Raw genomic sequence first — 21,072 nt, 5'->3', positions numbered from 1 at the left:
TACGTACATTTTATCCTTAAATAACCAAAGATCCCAGTAACTGAGACTTTGTTCACTATTTTCTTTCTTAACGTTCATTTTCTCTATTTTGAGAGACAGCACGAGAGCAAGCAGAGACGGGGGGCTAGAGGATCCCAAGCAGGCTCTGAGCTGTCAGTGTCGAGCCCGACATGGGGCTCGAACGCTCAAACTGTGAGATCCTGACCTGAGCTAAAATCAAGAGTCAGACGCTTCACACTGGGCCCCCCAGGTGCCCCCAGTAATTTTTACACATGAAAACACAGATCAGATGGAAGGTCCAGCCCAAGGCCACACATCCATGAAAGGGCAGAGGCCGGGCTGGGGGCCAGGCGGGGCCCTTCCACTCCCCACGTGCCGACTGGAGGCCGTCACACTCAGGGCAAGACGACACACATGTGCAGCCACCGCCCGTGCGCCCAGCCTACCTCCCCCCATCCAGGCTCCCAGGCCTCCAAGTCCCAGAGGGAAGGGGTTCCATCCCGCTGCCTCTGCCCCACCTGCCTGGCATGGCCCCCGGCCAGCGGTCATGTGCCAGGTGGAGCATTTGGGCCGCACCGCCTCACTCGTCACTCACCCCTCGCTGGTCACTCGCCCGTTGCTCGCCCCTTGCTCGTCACTCACCCGTCGCCCGTCACTCGCCCCTCGCTCGTCACTCACCCCTCGCTCGTCACTCATTCGACAGGCCTGCTGTCGGCTCCCAGAGGGCACTCTCAACCCCTGGGGAACATCCCCCCTCGTGCACTCACCACGCCGCGTCCAGACGTCACCAGAGAACCAGAGAAGTCACCAGCAGCTGTCACGCCTGACAGCCACCGACCAGATGTGGCCGGAGGCCCAGCCGAGGAGACAGCCGTGACAGAGAGGACACTTCCAGGCGTGTGGACCTGACCAGAAAGTGGCCGCAGCCCAGCCACAGAAGGGCACGACGGTAGGGCCCCTTCCAGAAGGAAACACTGTATGTGACGGACACACACGCGGCTGCTAAAACCAGGGCCGACACCGCAGTGAGGTGTCACCTCTCGCCTGTCAGGACGGCTAGAATCAAAAACCACGAACAATTAACCACAGTTGGCAGGCATGTGAAGAAGAGGGACCCTCGTGCACTGTTGGTGGGGACGCAGACTGGCGCAGCCGCTCTGGAGAACAGCGTGGAGGGTTCTCAAAAAGTTAACAACAGAAGTGGGGCGCTGGGTGGTTCAGCAAGGCAAGCGTCTGACTCTGGAATCCGGCTCAGGTCATGATCTCACAGTTCCTTGGCTTGAGCCCCTTGTTGGGCTCTGTGCTGACGGTGCGGAGCCTGCTTGGGTTCTCCCTCCCTCCCTCCCTCCCTCCCTCTCTTTCTCTCTCTCTCTCCCCCTCTGCCCCTTGCACACTCTCACGTGTGTGCTCACTCTCTCTCAAAACAAACATTAAAAAAAAAAAAGAGTTAAAAACAGAAGCATCACGTGGTCCAGTAATTCCACTATTGGGTATTTAGCTGAAGAAGATGAAAATACTAATTTGAGGAAACACATGCACCCGCGTGACCACTGCCACGGAAGCGGCCCGGGCGTCCACGGACTGAAGACTGGACACACCGGAACGTCAGCCACACGAAAGCGTGGGATCTGGCCATTGGCAACCACGCGGATGGATGCAGAGGATGTCGCACCAAGTGAAACAGAGGAAGACAAATACCGTATGACTTCATTTATATCTGGAGCTTAAAAGACTAAAGGAACAGGGGCACCTGGGTGGCTCAGTCGGTTAAGCGTCCGACTTCGGCTCAGGTCACGATCTCGCGGTCTGTGAGTTCGAGCCCCGCGTTGGGCTCTGTGCTGACAGCTCAGAGCCTAGAGCCTGTTTCGGATTCTGTGTCTCCCTCTCTCTCTGACCCTCCCCTGTTCACGCTCTGTCTCTCTCTGTCTCAAAAATAAATAAACGTTAAAAAAAAAAAAAAGTTAAAAAAAAAAAGACTAAAGGAACAAATGGAAAGCCAGAAAGAGACTCCTCAATACTGAGGACTAGGGGTCACCAGAGGGGAGGCGGTCACCAGAGGGGAGGCGGGGACGGTGAATTACGTGAAGGGGCACAAACTTCCAGTTACAAGTCATGGGGATGACAAGGACAGCAGAGGGAAGAGAGTCCAGAACGCTGTCCTAACTTTGTGTGGTGACAGACGATGACCACACTCGTCACGGGGAGAATTTCATAACGTACAGGACTGGTGTCGCCACGTTGAATGCTGGGAACGCACGGGATGCAGTGCAGTATGTCACCTACACTCTGGTTAGAAAATAAAAGTTTGAACATGCCCCCCCGCCCCCCCAGCCACAGTCTCTGGAGCCCCGGGCGGCCGGGCGGAAGGGGTGCTGTGTCCCGCTGAACAGGTGTGCAGGGCTGCCTGGGGCCGAGGCGGGAGGTCATGATCTGGCCTCCAGCACAAACGCTGTTTTTATGAAGTAACGAGGCACTCAGATAAACGTACCAAACTTTTCTTTGCAGGAAAAGCATTGCGATGCCGTAATCTTGCCAGGTCGATCAAGACAAAGTGCAAACAACCGAAAGAGTGGTAATTACAAGAGGTGACGGATGTGTTCATTAACGATGGGGGTCATCTCACAATGTAGATGAACGTCAAATCGTCACATGCACTTTACAAATGTGCAATTTTATCTGTCAATTACACGTCACTACAGCTGGGGAAAATGCCTCCGAGCACTGGGGGGGAGGTGTCTCAGGGGGCTGTATTTTCCTCAGCACAAGATGCTTCTGGAAATCTGTAAGTGGACTGCAGCCTCCCCTTGGCCCACACGCAGGGAGCCGCACGTGCTCCAGGCCCGACGGCAGCCTCCACCCAGCGCGGCGCCTCGAGAGGCTCAGGGCCAGCGGAGACCTCGGCGGAAATGCCCCATGGTGGGCAGGGCAGCGCAAGGCTGCGGCTGTGACATGACCTGAGGACACCCTCCTGTCGGTCTGGGCCACACGCTGGGACCCACCGCCCTCAGTCCTGACGACGCAGCAGCCCGTGGCCACCAATGCGAGTTGTGCGGGATGCAGGGCTCTGTCGGGCTCCCCGGCTGCGCACACGGGCCACGAGCCCACCTGCCTCCCAGGGCACTTGCGACAGCGCCTATAAAAAGCTGCCTGTGACACAGCTACAACTGTTGGAACGCTACCACCGTCTTCTGAGCACCGACACCTGAAACAGCAGCAGAGGGACACAGCCCAGGCCTGGGGGTGGGGAGCCAGCTGTGAAACTCAGGGTCTCCAGACAGGGCAAAGGCACACGCTCAACTCCCTCCTCAGAGCTGCAACAGGGGGGCTCCGTTTTGGTGTCTGCACGGCCAGGAAACAGAGGAAGGGACAGCGGACCCGTGAGGGACACAGAGAGACTGTGGACAAAGGAAGCAGGTATGTTTCGACCGGGTTTTCTTTTCTAAGACTGGGCTGTTGTGCAGTCAAGGCCACGTGGGGCGGGTTGTGCACTGAGCCAGGTGCAGCCAGTGCCCAAGCTCCAGGCCTCGCTCCTCCCAGAAGGGGACAGGCGGGTCCCATCTCGTGTTAGATGCGTCCAGGGGCCTCCTGCGAATGTACAGCAACCCATCTTCTCAAAAGGCAAACTGTCGTCCCTCCAGATTACTTTGGACAAAACCCACAGTCCTTCCTAGCACATCCACGAGGGCGGTTGGGAATTCAGTCACCGTCCTCAGGTGGGACCAGCAGGTGTAAGTGGCCGCTCTGTCAGGTATCAGGTCTGAGCCAGGCCAGCTGGGTTCAAGGCCCTGTGACACATGCTGTGTCTCTACCGGAGGGCCCCTCGGTGCCGAGAGGCAGCGGAGTCGCCCCAAAGAGCAGATGAGGCCGAGGGAATCCCTCCCCCGTGTGCTGCCCTAGGAAGGGCCCTGAAGGATGGCTCCCCACCCCCCGGCCTCCCGCAAGCCTGCTGACTGGAAGCTTCGCTGCCCCGCCGGGAACCCCCAACACCTTTTCCTGTCAGGCCAGGTCAGCAGCTCACGGCCCGGGCTTGCCCGGGCACGGGGGTGATGAGGTAGGAGTGCCAGGCGTTTTGTGCAGGGTCTGCGTCCCTTTCAAGTTGTACCCCTGGCCTAACAGGACACTTGCTTCCAGGAAAAAGGCGCCAGTGCCGTCCCTGAACAGACAGACCCTGTCGCTACAAGAAGCTGAAGACCCAAAGAGAGGACCCAAGGCCGGGCCCAGCGCCAGGAACCCAACATGACGCACGTTCTGATCTCGCAGAGAGAGCCCAGGAGTTAAATGCAAGTCCTCTGAGCTCTGCCACCTGCTGTGAAACGTGAGGGCCTGGCCCAGGGCACAGGGCCTCTGGGCCCCAGTCAGGGCGCCTCCCCTTCCACACAGGGCCGGGGGTGAGGAGGGCGGGCTCTTTCGGCAGGACGGAGGAAGGGTACATGACGAGAACAGCCTTCCGTAGGAAGGGCCACGGGACACGTTGTGTGTGCGGAGGGGGACGAGAGCCACCCGCAGGCCCCGTCCAGCCGCTGGCAGACACGGGATCCTCTCTCTTACTACACAGGTGCCCACGACACAGGGAAGGCATTTCGCAGAAAAAAGCAAATGTAAGAGAAAACAAGAGACACTTTGCTACACGAGGTGAAAGGACAGAGGAGCAGAAAAGCAGCCATATCGTGTCGGCTCCGCAACAGGAGAGAGGAAAGTCTGCATATCGCGACCACTTGATAGAAACCTAACGGCTGGAAGGAGTGGCTGGGGGGCGGGGGTGGGGCTCTCTACGTTCGTCCACAGACACTGAGCGTCCGCCAGGTACGGGGGTCGGGGGGGGACGACAGCGTGCACGGGGTGGGGGCCACGCAGACCTCTGAGACCACCAACCACAGCCGTCCACATCTGCCAGGCGTGTGCCACGTCCCAGGTGCCGCAATTCCGTACGTTCAAACAGGACAGCTCAAAGTAGGATCTGGGACCCAGAAGTGCTCCTTAGAAATGCAGACGCCCTCCTGCCCCCCAAAACTGCGTCCGGGGCACAGGCAGCAGGCCACCAGGGGACGCACTCTTCAGGGTGGATCCCTTTGGCAGTCACCAGGACCCCGGGAGGTCGCTTCTACACCTCCCCCCTTTATGGAAGCACCTGGGGCCTGGCCAGGTGGGCGGGCTTACCCAAGGTCCCACACCGCAGCAGAGGGCACGGCAAGGACTCGGCTCAGATTGTTTTCACCCCAGAGAGCCTGTTAACTTCCACAACAGACAAGCTTCGCATGGGAACACTGGATCAACTCCCCTCACCCCTTCCCAGGGAAAACTATTCCTATGCCCCGCCTAGTGTCTACTTAGAAATATGCACAGATAAACTGCGAATAAACTCCTTATGCTTTTCTCCTATACAACTTTACACAAAACCAAACACGCACATTCAACATAACACTTCACAATCAATACATAGCGTATGCGCCAGCACGCTTATCTGTAAGGCGCGATCCCACTCGGGGCACTGGCATTCGGCCCCGGGACTCCCTCAAATTCAGAACGCCCGTGTCAATCGCCCTGCGCCCAGCCCTGCAATGTCCCGCCGGGCACCGCCGTTATCTCGGGGCCCCCTGGAGACCAGTGGGTACGGAGCTCTTATCAGCACCCAGCCTTCCCTTGGCCACAACGTCCTCTACCGTTATCAGAGCACCGCAACTCGGAGCCACGCTGCTGGGAGCTGAGACCACCCGGTCTCCTGGCAACCGAGACCAGCGCAAGGAGCTTAGTCATGTTGAGACGATCAAAAATCACAAAAGCTAGAACACTTGATGCCTTTGGAGAACGTGCAGCTCAGTGGCCAGCAGCGTGAGACTCTGTAGGCACCGAGCTGCCTTCCTCCCGGGGCCCCGGGGCTCACGAAGCTAACTGGTCAGGTCATTCTCGACGGGAATCGAGTTTACTGCACGCACTAGACCAGCTGTTAAGTTACTAGTTTTTTTGTTGTGCTTTTTTTTGTCTTTAAGGTTCATGTGAAGATTATTCCTGAGCTGAGTCTTTGCTCTTCTTGTAATAAACAGGACCCGTTACCATCCCGGATCAGCCCATCTGTTGGAAGAAATGCCAAGAAGTGACAACGTCTAGGCAGAAACTGTGGCCCTCTTGAAGTAAAGCCATGATAAGGACAAAAGCAATCATCAAAGGCAACAGTTTGAAACAACCAGGGTTGGTTAATTAGTCGACGATTATTATTTCAGCCAGAAATCAGCTGTGCCTCACGGCCACCGTCACACGCGCCTTCACCTCTGCAAACATACTTTTCCAAAGGGCTTTTACTACCTGGGCTCCTGTCTGACGGTCTGTGGCATGTGTGTTTTACATTTAAAAGGCTCGTTCCAAGAAGCTCTGAGCCCCTGTCTCTGACCCGAGCCAAATGAGCCCTCTAACACTGAAGGCACAACACACGGAAAGCGGCCTTTGTGGCCGCAGGACGAAGCGTAGAGCCGACCGCAGCTTTCTCTCCCGGGTGACTTAGCACGTGACGACAGGTTTGCCTTTGCCTTCACTGCACCCTGCTTGACCCCAACGCACCCCTGTGCGCTCACCTTATCCCTCCCGATTGGGAGGGGCATCGCTGTGTAGAGATTCTTTCTTCCATCAAACACTGGTTTCCGATCCCCAAAGATCTGTGTTTTAAAGTGCTGGACCATATGTTCCACTATTTCCCTGAAACAAGACAATTCAAGCAAAAGGTCAATAAAATCTGAGAAATGAATAGAAAGACAACATTCTTCTAACACTGGTTTATAAGCGATTTTGTACAACCTATGGCTCCTTCTAGTAATACGACTTTCAGCTTTCCTCTATAAACAATCAAACCAGAACCTTCACTGGGTTTCTGCTCATTCGTTTGGCCACTCAAACACGGGAGACTCTCTCCATGCCAGGCACTGTGCACGCAACACAGAGCAGACAACAGACACATCCAGAACCTCCTGGAGGCGCTGAAGACAGGACCAGCATGGATGGGATTCCTGTTCCCAAAGCTGTAGGATCGGACACCACGCGTGTCACTGCAGGACTCTGCAGGCCTCCCCGCAGAGCACGGCATGACCCCGGCCCGGCTGACACTGGGTGCTGGCCCGGCTGTGACCTTGCTTTGGTCACCGGAAAGGCAAAGGGTCTGCTCCAAGCACAGGCTTCCAGGGGGTCTGTGTGATTGCCTCGGCCTCTCGCGCTCCCGTGATCTGCTGTAAGTATGCACCCCTGCTGATGCCCCTTCAGTCCGGGGTCCACAACAAAGACCCTACGTTCGACTCAAAGCCAAAGTCTAACCTAACCCAGCAGGGACAAATGACCTGAAGGGCCACGAGCATCAAACAGGATGTGTGTTGTTTTAAGCCCCTCAGATGCTGCTGCTGCCGCGTGTTCCCCGGCATGACGACACAAGAATTCCAGCGGACACAGAGAGACCGTCCCGTGGCAGTGCTCCGTAAGCGCCGAGTGGTCCCGTGGCCCTCCCTCCTCACTGCGCTACTGGCCGAGAGGTGTGCAGAAACACTCTGGACGGCCAGAGACAGCCGAGCCATCCCGCTGGCTCAAGACTCAGGCAAAGCAGTGCCCGCCCACCCTCTCTGCGTGTTTGTTCAAGAGAACCCCACTCAGCACCTCTCGACTAGCATTGTTTTTTTAAACGTTTATTTATTTTTGAGAGAAAGAGACAGAGCGTGAGCAGGGGAGGGGCAGAGAGCGAGGGAGACACAGATTCCGAAGCGGCCTCCAGGCTCCGAGCTGTCAGCACAGAGCCCGACGCGGGGCTCGAACTCACTAGCCATGAGATCATGACCTGAGCTGAAGTCGGCCGCTCAACCGACTGAGCCATCGGTCAGCATTTCAACTCACCTCACCAAATACTGGACTTTTCTTACACACCATGCCTAATAAAGTACAGATAGGAAAGGCCCTGATGCCTGCCTGGCCCCCGAAGGTCCTCGTAAGGGAAGCATGCTCCAAATCTCAGTCATTGTCAGGAAATAGCAGCTCATGGGATGTGGCAGACAGGGAGAGATGCACTGTGGCAAGAGGGGAGGGAGAGGACATTTTAGAGACTGCCCCCCGCAAGGGAAAGCTGAGCTCTGCTTGGTTCTAAGGGTGCTTCTCTGGGGCAAAGCCTTGGTCATCCTTCAGGAAGCAAGAATCAAATTCATTCCATTCCTTTTCCAGAAAATGAGGACAGCTGGCCTAAGAAGACTTGCCTTATTCAAACTGGCTTTGCCCAGTTGACCTTCAACTGTGCTGATCATGGCAGGGAAGTCTCTAGGGATCCAGCCGATCCTGCCCAAATACCCACTGCCCGGGGGGGATCTTCGGTGCAAATAGAGCCTCTGGGCAACATCTTGTTTGATGGCTCCACAGAGAATCATCAGGCCTCTGACAGAGAGGGAAATCACAGCCTGGGCAGGTGCAAGGCCCCGGCAACAACCAGGGCACCTCTGACCTCCAAGTCGGCCGTTCCTGACCAGCAGCCAGGGCACAGTCTCTCCTGGGTCTCCACACTCTGCTCTGGGCCCCCGGAGACAGGCTGTCTCCAGACCACCGCTCTCCAAGCTTCAAAATCCTCATCTTCTTGGTCAAGATGTCACTGCCCACTCAAGGTCTAGATGGCTTCCCTGGACAGTTCCACCCACATTCAAAGAACAAATCACCCAACTGAATTCAAAATTATCGTGAACAGAATTAAGAGGACACAGGCTCCCAACTCATTCTATGAGGCTGGCAAAACTTTTACCTCAAAACCCAACAAGGTGATCAACAGCCCGTCTCACTTATAAACATGGATGAAGGAGCAAAGTACAGTTGACCATTGACCCACACAAGGGTTAGGGGTGCACACACCTCCAGTCAAACCCCCCCCCACACACACACACACAAAACTTTAGACACTCCCAAAATGTAACTCAGCAGGGTCCGGGCTCTGACCTGTCAGCACAGAACCCGACCTGGGGCTCAAACTCACGAACCGTGAGACCATGACCTGGGCTGAAGTCAGACGCTTAACCGACTGAGCCACTGAGGCACCCCACAAAATGTAACTCCTAATAGACTACTACTGACCAACGCTTACTGGTATAGAGTTGATAAACACAAATTTGTATGTTATATGTATTACATACTATATTCTTACAATAAAGTAAGCTAAGGAAAGGAAAATGTTATTAAAAAAATCATGAGAAAAAGAAAACATATTTACTTTCAGAACTGTCTTTATTGAAAAAAATTCACATATAAGTGGACACGTGCAGTTCAAACTGTGTTGCGCAAGGGCCAACTGTATTAACAAACTGAGTCCAGCAACACATTAAAAATAAGACAGCGTGGAAAACCAAAGCTGGAGGCATCATAATTCCGGACTTCAAGCTGTATTACAAAGCTGTAATCATCAAGAGAGCCCGATACTGGCACAAAAACAGATACATAGATCAATGGAACAGAATAGAGAACCCAGAAAGGAACCCACAAACATATGGCCAACCAATCTTCAACAAAGCAGGTTAAGAATATTCCACGGAAAAAAGACAGTCTCTTCAGCAAATGGTGCTGGGAAAACTGGACAGTGACATGAAGAAGAATGAGCCTGGATCACTTTCTTACACCAGACACAAAAAGAACCTCAAAAGCGATGAAAGACTAAACATAAGACAGAAGCCATCAAAATTGTAGAAAACAGGCAACAACCTCTTTGGCCTTGGTGCAGCAACTTTTTTTTTTTTTTTTTAAGGCTTATTTTTATTTTTGAGAGAGAGAGAGAGAGAGAAAACGAGCAAGTGGGGGAGGGGCAGAGAGAGAGGGGGACAGAATCCAAAGCAGGCTCCAAGCTATGAGCTGACAGCACAGACCCCAATGCGGCACTCGAACCTATGAGGTGCGAGATCATGACCTGAGCCGAAGTGGGACGCTTAACCGACTGAGCCGCCCAGGCGCCCCTCAGCTGCAGCAACTTCTTACTCGTCATGTCTCCAGAGGCAAGGGAAACAAAAGCAAAAATGAACTATTGGGACCTCATCAAGATAAAAAGCTTCTGCACAGCCAAGGAAGCAATCAGCAAAACTGAAAGGCAACCCATGGAATGGGAGAAGATATTTGCAAAAGGCATATCAGATAAAGGATTAGTATTTAAAATCTATTTAAAGAACTTATCAAACTCAACACCCAAAAAACAAATAATCCAGTGAAGAAATGGGCAAAAGACACGAACAGACACATCTCCAAAGAAGACCTCCAGATGGCTAACAGACACGTGAAAAAAATGCTCAACCATCACTCATCAACAGGGAAATACAAACCAAACCCACAATGAGATACCACCTCACACCTGTCAGAATGGTAACATTAACAACTCAGGAAACAACAGGTGTTGGCGAGGATGTGGAGACAGTGAAACCCTTTTGCACTGCTGGTGGGAATGCAAACTGGTGCAGCCACTCTGGAAAGCAGTATGGAGGTTCCTCACAAAATTAAAAATAGAACCACCCTACGACCCAGCAATGGCACTACTAGGTATTTATCCAGGGGATACAGGGGTGCTGTTTCGAAGGGGCACATGCACCCCCACGTTTGTAGCCGCACTATGGACAACAGCCAAATTATGGGAAGAGCCCCAATGTCCACCAGCTGATGAGCTGATAAAGAAGATATGGTACATATACACAATGGAATACTACTCCTCGATTAAAAAAGGATGAATTCTTTCCATCTGCAACAACATGGGTGGAACTAGAGTGCATTATGCTAAGCGAAATAAGTCAGAGAAAGACAAATACAATATGATTTCAGTCATATGTGGAATTTACAAAACAAAACAGATGAACATAGGGGAAAGGAAGCAAAACTAAGATAAAAACAGAGGAAGACAAACCATAAGAGACTCTTAAATACAGAGAACAAACTGAGGGTTGCTGGCAGGGTGTTGGGTGGGGGGATGGGCTAAATGAGTGATGGGCATTAAGGAGGGCACTTGTTGGGATGAGCACTGGGTGTCATATGTAAGTGATGAATCACTAAACTCTATTCCTGAAATCATTGTTACACTATGATTTCTAACTTGGATTTAAATTAAAAAAATAAATTTAAAAAGTATATATATATATATATATATATATATATATATATATATATATTAAAAAAAAAAAAAAAAGACACTGTGTCAACATTGGCCAGATACCAGGAATGAAAGATGAAAGGTTGGATTTAATCTGACAAAAATAACCAACACAAAACATATTACAGACATCAAGTAGAATTTACAGCTTCTGGAAGAAAACATAAGAGAAAAATCTTTAAGGAACCTTAGAAAAGAGAAGGATTTCTTAGAACATGAACAGTATGAACACCAAAAAAAAAAAAAAAAAAATTAATAAATTGAAAAACATCATCAAAATAAAAACCTTTGGGACGCCTGGGTGGATCAGTTGGTTGAGCGTTCGATTTTGGCTCAGGTCACAAACCCCATGTCCAGCTCTGTGATGACAGCTCAGGGCCTGGAGCCTCCTTCAGATCCTGTGTCTCCCTCTCTCTCTGCCCCTCCCCTACTCTCTCTCTCTCTCTCAAAAATAAATATTTTTAAAAAATTGAGGCGCCTGGGTGGCGCAGTCGGTTAAGCGTCCGACTTCAACCAGGTCACGATCTCGCGGTCTGTGAGTTCGAGCCCCACGTCAGGCTCTGGGCTGATGGCTCAGAGCCTGGAGCCTGTTTCTGATTCTGTGTCTCCCTCTCTCTCTGCCCCTCCCCCGTTCATGCTCTGTCTCTCTCTGTCCCAAAAATAAAGAAACGTTGAAAAAAAAAAAAAAATTAAAACTTTTACTCTTTAAAAGATACCATTATGAAAAGGAAAAGGCAAGACACGGGGATGGGAGTAAATATTTGAGAAATACAAACACGTATCTGACAAAGGACATGCATGCGTATTTTAAAAAGTCTCTTAACTCCGTAAGACAAAGAGGCCAACTTTAAACAATGGGTAAAAGACAAGAACAGACACACTGGCAAAGGAGCTACTCAAACGGCCAATAAGCACAGGAAAGGGTGCTCCTCATTAGTCAGGAGGAAAATGCTAACAAACCCACAAAGAGACACCACCACATACCCAACAGCTAGGGCTAAAATGACGACTGAGCAGGACCAGGCAGAGGAAGGGTGACAGTCTCACACACAGCTGCTGGGAAAGTACAGTTCCGGGGGTGGGGGTGGGGGGGGGGCGTGGGGGGAGGAGGTGGGGAGGTTCTTATAAATGTCAGTGTGTATTTACCACGCCATCTAATAATACCCAGTAATGACACATCAATGCTTGCACGCAAAGGTTTAGAACAGTCCTGAACTGGAAACAATCCCTATGTCTGTCAACTGGGTGACCAGACAGATGAGGGCACAAATTTCTAACGGGGCACTTATCCCACTGTGCGGATTACTGGTACCCGCGACATGACAGCCGCGTCTTAGAAACATGCCCAGGACAGAGGCCAGGCACAAAACAGTGTATGCTGTATGATTCCGTTCACATGAGACTCTCTAACAGGCAAAAAGGAATCCGCATTAGCAGAAGGCACTTCAGAGGCTGTCCGGGGGCAGGGGACAGGGGACTAGCTGTGAAGGAGCAGGAAAGAGCTCTGGGGCAGTCAGGATGTCCCACACCTCTACTGAGGTCCTTGTTATGTGGACGTATGTTTTTTTAAAGCTCATTAACTAAAAATGGATGCATTTTGTTGTACATAATTATATCTCAATAAACTTATATTTTAAAAATCAAATGTAAAAAAAATTTTAAATTAGGATTATCTCAAAGATGTAGGAGAAAGCATTTACTAAAATTCAACACCCATTCACAATTTTTTTTTTTTTTTTTAATTAGCAAACCAGGGAACAGATGGAAATGTCCTTCATTGGGGAGAGATCTCCCTCTGGGATTCACAATAAAACAAAGATGTTGCTTTGGCCGCTTCTGCTCAGTGCTGGGCTGTAGGCCATGGTCACCATGTAGGGTAAGAAAGGGAGAAGGAGGGGAGCCTGGGTGGCGCAGTTGGTTAAGCGTCCGACTTCAGCCAGGTCACGATCTCGCGGTCCGTGAGTTCGAGCCCCGCGTCAGGCTCTGGGCTGATGGCTCGGAGCCTGGAGCCTGTTTCCGATTCTGTGTCTCCCTCTCTCTCTGCCCCTCCCCCGTTCATGCTCTGTCTCTCTCTGTCCCAAAAATAAATAAACGTTGAAAAAAAAAAAATTAAAAAAAAAAAAAAAAAGGGAGAAGGATTGTAAAGATGAAAAAACCACCATTATTGGTGGACATTAGGGCTGTATTTGTTGAAAATCCACCAGACGAACCTGCAGAAAAACACTGTATGCTTCACAAAGAGTCCTTGCCCTTTTATCTGTGTCCAGGGCCCAGCACATAGCAGATCCTCCAGAAATGCACACAAATGCACACATTCCCCTAGTACGAAGGCTTCTTTTGTTTTTTTAATAATTTATTGTCAAGTTGGCTAACATACAGGGTATACAGTGTGCTCTTGGTTTTGGGGTAGATTCACATGGTTCATCGCTTACACACAACACCCAGCGCTCATCCCAACAAGCAGCCTCCTCAATGCCCATCACCCACACTTCCCTGCCCCCCCATCAACCCTCAGTTTGTTCTCAGCATCCAAGAGTCTCTTATGGTTTGCCTCCCTCTCTGTAACTTATTTTTCCTTCCCTTCCTCCATGGTCTGCTGTTAAGTTTCTCAAATTCCACATATGAACAAAAACATGCTGTCCTTCTCTGATTGACTTATTACTAGGTCTTTATTTGTTCACTCACTCACTCGTTCATTTGTCCATCCTCTCAGGGGGGAGTGGGGAGGGAGGGGAGGAGCTTGTGGGCAAAATCAATCGTCAAAGAGACCATGAAGCCCAGTCTCACGCATGAGTGTCATGAGGGGAAGGGGTACGAACCCCCACACACAGGTGTACCCGCTGCCCCACCCTCTCGACCTCTCTGTAAAACACAGATGTACCACCAAGCTTTGGTTTCTGGCAACTGCATTTATGGAGTTACACTTTTTCTTCTCCTATGAGTTTCTGTGACAGCAGAGGACCTCCTGAGTTACTCGGCTACACAGGATGGTCATGTTTGGAAACACAGATTTAAATGATCGTACCGTATAATGCCACATGATATCAAGACATCATTTGCTATGTACTCATGCATGTTTCCAGAATCAGTGGCCACCCTGCCTATCAGCCTCCCCCTTCCCCTTTTCCCCCCTTCCACAAGGAAAGTACCACCCCTGCTGTCCCTCTCTGCGCTGAGATGGGACAAGAGCATGTGGGGCGGTGGTATGGTCACTTATGTCCCAACGAGGGATGGATTTACCCACAGGGTGAGCAGAATGAGGTACAGGGGACAACTAGTTCCGAGTGGCACACACAAATCTTCTATTTGGGAACTGGAAATACCAGAAGTGTTTAAAACAAAACAAAACAAAACAAAATAAATCAACTAACATACCATGATCATGGACTGGAATATTCGATTCTCTCCAAACAAAACCACTCCTTCAATCCCAAGAAAAATCCAGAGGGATTTATTTTATGGAATTTAATGGCTAATTTCTTTTCTTTTTTTTTAATGTTTTATTTATTTCTTTGAGAGAGAGCATGCATAAGGGGGGGGGGCGTGCAGAGAGAGAGGGGAACAGAAGATTCAAAGCGGGCTCTGTGCCGACAGGGTGACAGCAGCAGGCGGGATGCGGGGCTCAAACGCACGAACCGCGAGATGGTGACCCGAGCCAAAGTCCCACACTCGACCGATTGAGCCACCCAGGTGCCCCTGACTAATGTGTCACATGGACTTGGGAGTATGGGCACAGAGGCCAGCTAGCACACTCTGAGCAGGAACGAGGTGGACGCGTGAGGGTTACAGCGACAGGGACGGTGCTATGGTGAAGGAAGGGGAAGCAGACCCCAGAACAGCGTGAGGAGCCTAGAAAAAAGACGCATGGGCACGCAGACGTTTCTCCTACGGCAGAAGCGGCAGAAAAGAGAACAGGGCACACTCCTCAGGCACCTGTGCTGAGGCGACCAGGTGTGTACTGTTTAGAGCAGGGAAGCCGTGCCCTTGGCCCTTGAAACGTTGGTCTCTACCAACACTTGCTGCCCGAGGCTGAACCCAACCCAACCGTCGCCACGACGATTCCACTCAGGTACCACACAGTGGGCTCTTCGGTGGCAGGAGTCACATCCCACGCTCCCAGCAGCATCCAGCCCCTGGCAGAACTCGGCACACCGCTGGGGCTCGGTCATCACAAGTCGGGATCACCCCAACGTGCTACAAAGCGACCCTGCTCGGGTGACCGGTCCTACGGAACCCTGGCCACCGCAGGGGCCGAGAGAAGGCACCCGATACCACCCACGTTCTGCTCCCAGGCCTCAGAGGCTGACTCTCTTGGGAAAGGAGGTGCCGTCACCTTGCATCATCTTGTGCCAAACCCAAGGAATCCCCCCCCACCCCCCGCCCTGAGTTTTATGACAGCCCGGCCACTGACCGTAAAACACGAGGTCCCTTCCCTTCGTGAACACTGACCGACTCCCGGGGACTGGCGGGTGACTGACCGACCTTCCTTCCTTCCTGTTTCTTGGTCTCTCTCTGTTTTAATGGTGGCAAAACACACTGACATAAAATTCGCCCTTTCCATCATTTTTACACGTACGTTTCAGTGGCTCCAGGTACATTCACACCGCTGTCCAACCGTCACCACCGTGCGTCTCCAGAACTTCTTATTCCTCAGGGGAAGGCCCGCACCCCTTCCCCACTCTCCCCGCCGCACCCCTCCACCGAGCCCTGGGGACTAGACCTGACTCGAGGCTCCTTAGCAACTGCTGAACTGCTGAGGAGCTGGCCGGGGGCGTGTGACCTGTCGGGTCCCCGTGTTTAGCTCCTCCTTTCCGCCAAGTCTCACTGAAAGCAAAGTTCCCGGACTACGGGCCTTTGGCTCCCTGGACAAACACCTTCGCTGAACATAAGCTCAAAAGGCCGCAGCCCCCGAAGGCTCTCTGTGCTCGTTCCACAGGCTCGAACCGCACGGAGGGTCCACACACTGGGCGTAAAGATGCCAGCGCTTAGCCTCCAGCAGGCCCTTCGCACGTACAACTCGCTGAGCCCCCACAGCAGCCTCGGAGGTCAGCACGTCCTCTCCTCTCACGCACGGGACACAGAGGCACAAAGCCACATGCTGCCAGCTGGCAACAGCAAGGTTTGAAGCTGTTTGCTGATCCAGACAGGCTGGCACACTCCTGTTTTCTTGGAGTGCCCTTTTGCCATAATTCTGGGCAAATTTTTTCTTTCTCTTTTTAAATTTATTTATTGTGTGTGTGTGTGAGAGAGAGAGAGAGAGAAAGAGAGACAGAGAGAGAGAGAGAGAGAGAACGAGCAGGGGAGGGGGCAGGGGATCTGAGGCAGGTTCTGGGCTGACTGACAGCAAAGAGCCCGACGTGCGGGGCTCAACCTCATGAACTGTGAGATTGTGGCCCGAGCAGAAGTTGGATGCTTAACCAACTGAGCCACCCAGGTGCCCCATGGGCAAGTTTTCTCTTTAAATTTTTTTTTTTTTCAACGTTTTATTTTTTAATTTTGGGACAGAGAGAGACAGAGCATGAACGGGGGAGGGGCAGAGAGAGAGGGAGACACAGAATCGGAAACAGGCTCCAGGCTCTGAGCCATCAGCCCAGAGCCCGACGCGGGGCTCGAACTCACGGACCGCGAGATCATGACCTGGCTGAAGTCGGACGCTTAACCGACTGGGCCACCCAGGCGCCCCGCAAGTTTTCTCTTTAAAAAAACAATGCATTCCTTTGTTCATCTCGAGCGACACAAGTCTTGCATGACCACGTCAGCACTGCCAATTTCGAATATGGATCATGCTGGAAGTCTGCCCAGACTACCTCCGCATCCCAATCCTCCTCTCCAAAGAGACTTTATCCTTTTTCAAACCCATGCATTTACATAAATATGTAGGTACATAAAAAGAAATACAGTGTATCATTATTTTTCAAACATATGGCATCAAACAGACCCTTCTGGAGTTTGCTGTCTTCCCACTAGGTGCCTTTGAGACCTTGCCTTGTCACTACATACAAAGTGGCCATCAAGTCTAGAAATAGAGACGTTACCGTGTCTCATAACATAAAGTCATATTAACAAGCCACTTATGACCTAGTTGTCTGTTTCCAGACTGCACGTTCACACGTGAAACTCCATTGCACTGTTGTCCACAGTTGCACTGCACCACACAGGATGTTTACTTAACCATCCCTACTGACCGACGTGTCCATGGTTCCATCCCTACCGACTGACGTGTCCATGGTGCCATCCCTACCGACTGACGTGTCCATGGTGCCATCCCTACCGACTGACGTGTCCATGGTGCCATCCCTACCGACTGACGTGTCCATGGTGCCATCCCTACCGACTGACGTGTCCATGGTGCCATCCCTACCGACTGACGTGTCCATGGTGCCATCCCTACCGACTGACGTGTCCATGGTGCCATCCCTACCGACGACGTGGCCATGGTTCCATCCCTACCGACTGACGTGTCCATGGTTCCATCCCTACTGACTGACGTGTCCATGGTTCCATCCCTACTGACATGTAGATGGTTTGTTTTTTTTCCCATCACAATATTAGACATCCTTGTACACCTCTCTTTGGGATAAATACTTAGAAGTGAAGGGTATACGGGGGGCCTGGGTGGCTCAGTTGGTTAAGCATCTGACTCTTGGTTTCAGTTCATGAGTTTGAGCCCCACATCAGGCTCTGCACTAACAGCGTGGAGCCTGCTTGGGATTCCCTCTCTCTCCCTTTCTCTCTACCCCTCTCCCACTTGTGCTCTCTCTCAAAATAAATAAACTTAAAAAAAAAAAAAAAGAAAAAGTAGTAGAGAATATACATACTATTTTAACATATACACCAAACCACATTCTAAAAAGTCTGGACCAACATTCAGCCCCTCTAGTGGACAGTGCCAGAAGCAAACAGCAGGCTGAAAATGACACAGTCATGCTGCACCGCCCCACCCTCCCACCACTTGCGCACGTGCACGCGTGCACACACACATACACACACACACACCCCACAGAGTGATCACTTCTGCAGTGTCCTCCCGGGGCCACATAACAGAGCCCAAGGGAAACAGAAGGAAAGGACAGTCAGAAGACAAGGAACACACCTTCTTTCTGTAGTCCGTCCTGGGCTACTGAGCAGAATGCTGCTGATTTTGACCCCCTGGGAAGGCTTCCAGGCGGCAAGGCCCACACAACCCAGACCAGCGCCGCGCTCTGACCATCCTGGGTGACCATCTCTGTACCCACAATGATACTGGAAGCCTCTGGGGAAGAGGTACCTTGCCTTATACTCAATCCCTCCTACAGCAGCCACTCAGTGAACAGTGAGGGATGGGATGGCCAGACACGGAGGGCACACGAGGCCAGGACTCACTGTGACTCATCGCAACACAGACGGACGGCATGTTTCACTCAGCCTCGCACAGAGCTTCAGGCTGAACCTCCTAAACATCTACCACATGCACGACACGGAGTTTTAAGAGCTCAGAGTTAAGACCTGGTCCCTGCTGCCCAGAGACAGCCGTGCGGAAGGAAGAACAGGCTGTGAAGACCGTCTTCACAGTCAGACCACAGGCTGAGCTCCGTGCTCGTCTGCTGCCTTCCTGCTCCACCCCGAGCTTCCCTCCGGCAGCGCACGCCTGGGGTCCTAGAGGCCGCTGGCTGGACTCTTCCCCAACGAGGGACACGGACGGGGTCTAGCCTGCCCACACCGCACCCCCAGTGCCACAGTACCTGCCTCACGACTGGAGGCTTCATAAATGCTGGCTGGTCATGCTGGAAGCAAGGTTGGAAGAAGGACGGATTAAGTTAGAAGGTGTTAGGATTAAGTGAAGGTGGGTTTTGGCAGCACCAGAACTTACACCCAACTTCTCCCTATGCTATTCTGGTTGATGACAATCTTGGGATTGGACCTTAGCCAAAGTCCACCAGAAGGAAGAGTGAAGTAGAGAATTCTGAAGGCTCACACATTTAAGTAGGCAGCAAGGCTCAGGCTGGCCCCCAACCCAGGGGGAAGCAAGGCATGCCGGTAAGTGGGCTGGCCTTGGCCACGAAAACGCAGTCTGTGCCCCACCTTTATTACCTACTTGTGTGACTTGAGGGAATTTCCAAATACTGGGTGACTTTAGAACCTTGTGGACGTAACTCCAAGAACGTAGCAGTGCAGTCAAAGACATCGCATTTCAATCACCAGCAGCCTTTTCCTGCTGCCAGATGACAACGTCTTAGTCATGCCTCCTTCATGAAAGGAAACGTCCTGTACAGTGTGGTTCATCACCTAAGAGCCCAAACGCCACCACATGAATAAAAAGCCCAGACATGTGCGTGGTTACTCACGCCTCCGTGTTGCACCTCCCAGAGTGCGTTCACATCACTGATCCACACACGTGTTTGTCTCCAGGAAAGTCAATGATGCACAAACCCACTCAGGGAGAGTCTCAGAGCACAGAAGACACTTCCAGTAAAAAAAAAAAAAAAGGTGTTTAAACCAGCCGTGCCCAATGTTTTTGTTCGGAAACACGTTTTTTAGTAAGCACATATTTTAAAGGATCTTATATGACCGTCGAGTACGGTCTCTTTGCAGCCATACCTTCTTGGAATAAATACTTAGAAGTAGAATTGGTGGGTCAGAAGGTATATACTATTTTTATTCTAATATTCACACCCAATAACCCTCTAAAGAGCCTGGGCCAATGTGTACCGGTCACAGTGAGCAAATCCGACTGTTTGGTTTTATAGATAAGGGAACTGAATCCCCAAATATTCTTTCTCTTACAAAGTTTGTAATCAGGGGGAAAAAAAAAATTACAGCAAAGAGCACTTTGGAGGGCACTATCACAAACTGGGAAAACAATTTAAGTTCTTAAACTGCAACTGAGAATCTGATCTCTGATCATGACAAAGTAATTGGTATTGAACTTATCCTTCTACCCTCAACAACTACAGAACTAGAGAAAAACAAAACGGCTATTTCCGGCATTGAAAAAGAGGCAGTTTGAGACTGTGATTATTGAGGGAAGGGAAACGTGTGAGGTAAGCCACACATCCACTCCGCCTGAGAGCGGTTTACAAACCACAACACGGGAGGAAGGTGCAGCAGAGAGGACAGTCTTGTTGCACTGAGGAGACAGGGAGGACAGTCTAGGACTGCAGAAGGAGTCGGGATTTGTGGGCAGGGTACCAGAGAAGAGAGCAAAATCCAGATTCCCTCAATGTAACACACGTAATGTTCAACAGCAACAAAAACGTACTATGTGTGTAAATAAGCAAAAAAGGTGATATGTAATCTAAGGTAAAACCCGTCAATAGAAACAGATCCCGAAATGACCCATGTGTTGTAATTAGCAGACAAGGACTGCTCATACATATGCTATTACTGTAAGGACATTCAAGAAGTCATGAAGAAAAAGGTGGGAACAATGAGTGAACAGATGGGGAAACTTAGCAAAGGATATAAACTATGAAAAAGAACCAAATGCAAAAGCTAAAACTGAAAAGCACACTATCTAATTGAAAAACTATCATTAGACGATTATACAGAAGACTGGATGCTACAAAAGGGGCGGGGGAGGTAAAGTGATCTTAAAGACATCAATAAAGTTACCTGAATTGAAGAAAGAAGAGGAAAAGATTTTTTTTTTTTTTTAAATCACAGGCTCAACGATCGGGAGACAACATAAAAATGGCCTAGAATACACATAACTGCAATCCTATAGAGAAGAAAATGGGGCAGAAAAAGTATTTGAAGAAATGATAGCATGTCACCCAAATTTCATGAAAGATATCAGCATTCAAATCCAGAAAACACCAAGAAGGAAAAAGAAAAATAAAATCGCAATTAGGCACCTCAAACTGCTGAAAAGCAAAATTAAAACAAAATATTCAGAGGAAAAATGACAAATTACGTACAGGAGAAGTACAAGAAGAAAAGTAAACTGAAAATTCATCTGAAATAATGAAGATTAA

The 21,072-nt window shown here is 50.8% G+C and overlaps 1 protein-coding gene across 5 annotated transcripts in view; it reads right to left on the bottom strand.

The window, feature by feature from the left end:
* AGO2 (argonaute RISC catalytic component 2) overlaps positions 1-21,072 on the bottom strand; it is a 112,882-nt gene that overhangs the window by 38,676 nt on the left and 53,134 nt on the right. For 4 of the 5 annotated variants that reach the window (XM_045453553.1, XM_045453557.1, XM_045453554.1 and 1 more), the window contains one exon: positions 6,567-6,687. The exons of the other annotated variant lie outside the window; for it this stretch is intronic. In XM_045453553.1, coding sequence (XP_045309509.1) covers positions 6,567-6,687 — 121 coding nt within the window. The remainder of the gene's footprint in view (positions 1-6,566; positions 6,688-21,072) is intronic. 5 annotated transcript variants of the gene reach the window in all.

Source organism: Leopardus geoffroyi, chromosome C3, assembly GCF_018350155.1.
Source record: "Leopardus geoffroyi isolate Oge1 chromosome C3, O.geoffroyi_Oge1_pat1.0, whole genome shotgun sequence".
NCBI lineage: Eukaryota > Metazoa > Chordata > Mammalia > Carnivora > Felidae > Leopardus > Leopardus geoffroyi.
The sequence above is the reverse complement of the archived record's forward strand: the minus strand, read 5'-3'. Positions and strand labels throughout refer to the sequence as shown.